The 5,993-nt window shown below is 53.7% G+C and overlaps 1 protein-coding gene across 1 annotated transcript in view; it reads left to right on the forward strand.

Annotated features, from left to right (window-relative positions):
* LOC106805077 overlaps positions 1 to 742 on the forward strand; it is a 2,987-nt gene extending 2,245 nt beyond the window's left edge. The window contains exon 4 of the mRNA XM_014806556.1: positions 714 to 742. Within this exon, the coding sequence (XP_014662042.1) occupies positions 714 to 742 (29 nt within the window). The remainder of the gene's footprint in view (positions 1 to 713) is intronic.
* The last annotated feature ends 5,251 nt before the right edge of the window (positions 743 to 5,993 follow it).

A 5,993-nucleotide genomic window follows, 5' to 3' on the forward strand; every position in this document is an offset into this window, starting at 1 on the left:
CTTCCGTTGTTGTGTGAGAGAAGATAAGCTCTTGGATAAACAATGCAGTCGAACCTCTGCAGCTTGGTCCTGGCTGTGCTCTGTTTTAGTACCTGGTTTCGGTTTCACAATAGCAACAGCTGATGATGAAGCGATGGCAAGAAATAGTCATAGATTTTTCTGTGTGGCAGCACTGTGCAGTGTAGGAATTGACGGGTTTTTCACGGATTTTTCGGTGAGTTTGACGGTTTGACAGTTTTTTTCCGTCTAGGAACACTCCCGGGTATAAGAAGATGGCCCTGCTGAAAATTGCCATCCAGATCCGCTTGGGCGGTTTGGCCGGCCGTATAGGGAAGATACATACATACATACATACATACATAGATACATAGATACATACGAACTCAAATATATATTAGATAGGCCTATACGTGTTTTTCACGCGTGCGCGCCAAAATACAGACTCTATATAGCTCTTGAATGAAATAAGTTTATTGGATTTCGTTGAAACTATGAATTCTTATTTATCTTGTGTTAAATCCAAGAAATTAACTTAATATCGAAATTTTCGATCTTTCTTCGGGAAATCTTCATCAGGATGTGACGTCACCATAAGTGGCAGAAGGTGACATCATGAAGTTTGTGATGTTACACTCGAGGGGCCTGCCCACGTGGGCGGCCTCGGCTTCAGTAAATGTCATATATATGGGAGAGTTTGTATGATCCTTCTGCAGCTCTGCATCTCTGCATCATCATTCTGTAGCTCTTCGTCAACAAACAACGTTTTTAGAACGCGTCCTTATCGCAACGCTGATTGGCCTTGAACTACCTGTCAATCACTCGGGGCGGGCACACCAGTGTTGCACCTTCACACTTACATTTACGCCCCGCCCCCCCCCTTGCTTCTCGCGTAGGACTGCGCTGATGTTTGCTGCTGCTGCCGGGGAGGGCGCCACAGTCGACCTGCTAGTCGGGGCCGGTGCTGCAGTGGACGCGAAAAGTAAAAATGGATGGACGGCTCTCATGCTAGCTGCTACTGAGGGCCACGCCGACGTAGTGACAGTGCTGATTAATGCAGGTGCACAGGTGAGGGAGTGAGACAGCGACGCGATTGCACCTGACTGTGTAATCAACGCAACCTTGTAAAATGTGGAAAAACCCCGTCTGAACTTTTAATTTGAACTCCTGATGTAAGAGTACGTGAATAGATAGCTCTAGTACTATAGCCGCTTACATTAACTGCCGCTGCCAGCGCGATGTACTAGAGCTAGTGAATAGATATGTTTATCTCCCGCTGATATGCCAGTACATCAAGATAGCGACAGAGTTGATGTCGAAACTCTTGGCGATAGAGTAAAGTAATTTCATTGAGCATTTTATATTTATATATAATTTATATATTAATATATTATTAATATATTTATCTATATTTTATTTATGTGCTAAATTATGGCATTGCATAAAAAAAATTAATTTTAAGACATTTATTTAGGGATGTTGTTATGCCAAGGTTTTGGATGTGAATGTAAGAATCATTACCATACATTGACTAGGCATAGTAATGTCTATATCCCCTGCATCCCATACTGTTACAAAAACCAACGCTATAACTGTACGTATTTATCAATCACCAGGCCGACGCAATCGATAATGACAAGCGAACAGCACTGATGCTCGCCAGCCAGGCGGGGCGCGCCGACGCTGTTTGCACACTGCTCCGCAGGGGCGCCACCGTCGACGCGCTGGATAAATTCGACAGGACAGCGTTAATGACGGCAGCATATGCCGACCAGCCTCTTATAGGTACGTGTTCGTCCGCAGTGTGGCGCCTCTGTTCTCTCCCCAGGTACCGGCGACTGGTTATTAGCTACAAATAAACCCGGTCACAGATTCAACCCCAGTCTCAATATCAATCAATCAATCACTTAATCAATCAATCAGTCCAGTCAGTCAATCAATCTATCTATCATACGCCCAAGAGGATGTGAACAGAAATACACTATAGTCGCACACATAGTACTGATGCTAAAATCTTAATAGCAAAATATCTAAATATCGGAAAAGGACTAGAGTCAGATGCAAGCCCGAGAATATACAATATATATATATATATATATATACACACACACACACACACACACACACACACACCACACACACACACACACACACACACACAACACACACACACACACACACACACACACACACAACACACACACCACACACACCACACACACACACACACACACACACACACACACACACACACACACACACACACACACACACACACACACACACACACCACACACACACACACCACACACACACACACACACACACACACACACACACACACACACACACACACACACACACACCACACACACACACACACACACACACACACACACACACACACACACACACACACACACACACACACACACACACCACACACACACACGACACACACACACACACACACACACACACACACACACACACACACACACACACACACACACACACACACACACACACACACACACACACACACACACACACACACACACACACACACACACACACACACACACACACACACACACACACACACACACACACACACAACACACACACACACACACACCACACACACACACAACACACACACACACACACACACACACACACACACACACACACACACACACACATTAATATATATATATATAGAGAGAGAAAGAGAGAGAGATATTGATAATTATGCGTTGCCTCATATTTTTCACAGTCGCCATCTTGCTGCGCGCTGGTGCGGCGCTGGACGCTCGCAACACGGAGGGAGGCACGTCGCTGGTGCGCGCCGCCTGGCGGGGAAACACGCGCGTCGTCGAGCTGCTGCTGCAGGCCGGCGCGCCCGTCAACGACCGTAACGACGGCGGAGAGACGGCGCTGGTGCGTGCTGCCACCGCCGGCCAGAGCGACACCGTCAAACTGCTACTGTCCGTGCCCGGTGAGCAGGCGCGCCTCGTTCAGCTCGCACGACCGCGAGCTAACGAACCGAACGTAGTGGCAGTCTAAGTCACGTCAACGTCGTGGACGATCTAGTTGAAGCGTTCTCACGGTTGAAGCGCAGCGTCCATGTTGTCATGACAATAGGAAGCGGAAGGGGAAATAGCAGGGGAAGCGTTAGTACTGTGGTTCATGATGAGGAAAGTTATAAGACACGAATGAAATGAACAAAACGAAAAGTAATAAAATATTGTTTCATCGAAAGGCAATGAAAGCGAACCTTTTCTATTTTTCGAGATATTGACTGCTACGTCGACAAAATACAGTAATACACAGACGCGCCGGCACACGTACGCGTATATCTATTTATATATATGTATATATATCAGGAGTTAATGAGACAAATTGTTTTGTCTATAAGCAATACAAAATAATAGTGATACTGCCTAATAACAATAAATAATATATAACAATAATTTCATACATTTAGAACTCGCGATTCTGTGGGTAAAACTCTGCCGTAACGTCGTCGTTCGTGCTCGTGCACTAACACTGCGCTAGGACTCATGCACTAACACTGTGCGATGACTCATGCTGCAGGTGTCGACATCAATGCCGACAATGACGACGGCATGACGGCTCTCCTACTCGCCTCCCGCGACGGCCACGCCACCACCGTCGAAGAGCTGTTGCTAAGTGGCGCCGCCGTCGAGGCGACCAACGCCGACGGCAGGACGCCGCTGATGCTGGCGGCGGAGGGCGGACACGGGCGCACCGTGAGGGCGCTGCTAGCGGCCGGCGCCGCCATGCAGCGACGCGACGCCGACGGACGCACGGCCTACGAGCTGTGCGTACAGAGGGCGCTCACGGTGGCGCTCAACCACGCCAACCGCGAGGCGGCCGGTCACCTGCTGCACGCGCGCTTCTTCCGCGAACTCGGCTCCGCCTGCCGGCAGGTGGCGCCCGCGTGGCGCGCTCGCGAGCGGCGGCTTGGTCGGCTGCGCAGCGTCGACGACGTGCTGCGGCTGCCCGGCGTCGGCCGCATCGACGACGAGCGGGAGGCGGCCGACGTCGGCGCCGCCGTCGCTGAGCTCATGAACGCCACCTGCCGGGAGATGGCTGCAGTGGAGGCGCGCTTCGCGTGCAAGCCGGTGCTGGTCGGCAGCGCGGCGAACGGAACCAAGACGGGCGCGCCTGACGAGTTCGACTACATCTTTGAGGTGAGCGCCCTCTGCGGGCGCGTCGACGTCTCGCCGGCGCCCTCTGCCGGCGCGGTGCAGCTACGATGCGCGGCGGCCGGCTACGACGACGTCGTCGCCGATGGCTGGCTGACGACCGACCTCAAGGAGGCGTTCCTGAACGTGCTGTGCGCGGCGCTGCGGCGCGCCCTGCTCGCGAGGCGTCCCCTCGCGGCGCGCCTGCGCGTTGACGGCACGCGTGCGCGCTTCTGCGAGTGGAACAAGGTGTGTACAACGTTCGAGTTCGTCTACGACTCTGTCGGCAGCTACGCGGGACTTTGCGTCGCCGTCGACGTCACGCCCGCCGTGTGGGTGAGCGCGGCGCCACCTGGCGGCCTCGTCGTCGGCTACCACGCCGTGCCGAAGCCGACGGGCGGCGGCAGGCGGCGCTGGTGCGTGTGCACGGCCGTCGCTGAGAATCGCGCCATCGGCAACATGGCGGCGCGCTACCGCGACGCGGCGGTCGTCGCCAAGGCGCTGCTGCATCCGTCGCTGCACGGCGCGCGGCGCGGCGACGCCGCCGAGCAGCTGCTGCTAGGGGGCGCTGTCGAGATGCGCGTCTACCTGAGCAGCCTGGCGCGGCGCGGCGTCGGCGTGATGCGGCTGCTGGCGACGACGCGACACAAGCCGAAGCTGCTCGTCTGCTCGTACTACCTCAAGCTGGCGCTGATACACGTTGCCACGGCCGACGCTGCCGCTGCTGATGCTGACGCTGACGCTGCTGCTGACGCTGCCGCTGCTACAGATGGTCCCACAAAAAGAATTTTTGTAAATTTTGTTTTAAATTTGCCAATAGTTGGCAGAGGTGGACGCTGCCCTGTGAACGCTGTTAATGAGAAAAGATTAACAAAAATTTTACAAAATGATAAAAACGAGTACGGTAAAAAAAGTTTTATTATGAAAAAATCAATAATGATGACCGAACCAGATATCCTAGCATAATAATCCCCAGGAACAAACGCTCGATAAAATGCACCGGTGCGACGCTCGCACGGTGTCATAATTCACGTCACCGCGTCACTTAGTGGCGGCTAATCGGAGACGTAGAGGGCGCTCCGAAGGCGATCCCACACGTCGGCAAAGTCGGCGCGATTCGCGGTCGACGTGCGTTCGATGTGCGGCGGGCGCACGTAGAGGGTGCTCGCGCATGTGCGCACAGTGTGGCGGCACCTCGCCGCAGCACCCGTGCTGCGCTGCTCAGTACTCTCGCCGCGGCGAGGCGGGGCCGCCAGAGGCGTCGGCGACACGATGCCGCTTGAGTCGCGCTGGCGGGGACGGAACTCGACTAAGCTTGTCTCGCTCGTCGGCGAAGCACATCGAAGCCGCGCAGGAAAGCGGGTGGCAGGCATGCGACGCGCGCCCAGGTTTCCGGCGAGCCACGTACGCGTACATACGCAACACGAGACCGGCGCGCTCCGCATCCCCGGTGCCGCATGTAACCGTACGTCGGACGGTTACAGTGTCATTGTTGTTTTCATCATCATCACCATCATCGTCGTCGTCGTCGTCGCCATTTTCGTTGCCGTCATCGTCCCGATCATCGTAGTCGTCATCAGCAGCAGCAGCGTCGTAGTCGTCATCAGCAGCAGCAGCGTCGTAGTCGCCATCAGCAGCAGCAGCGTCGTAGTCGCCATCAGCAGCAGCGTCGTAGTCGTCATCAGCAGCGCACGTCGTAAGTCGTCATCAGCAGTAGGCAGCAAGCAGTCGTAGTCGCCATCAGCAGCAGCAGCGTCGTAGTCCATCAGCAGCAGCAGCGTC

This window comes from Priapulus caudatus, unplaced genomic scaffold (genome assembly GCF_000485595.1).
Source record: "Priapulus caudatus unplaced genomic scaffold, Priapulus_caudatus-5.0.1 Scaffold99, whole genome shotgun sequence".
In the NCBI taxonomy this organism is placed as follows: Eukaryota; Metazoa; Priapulida; class Priapulimorpha; order Priapulimorphida; family Priapulidae; genus Priapulus; species Priapulus caudatus.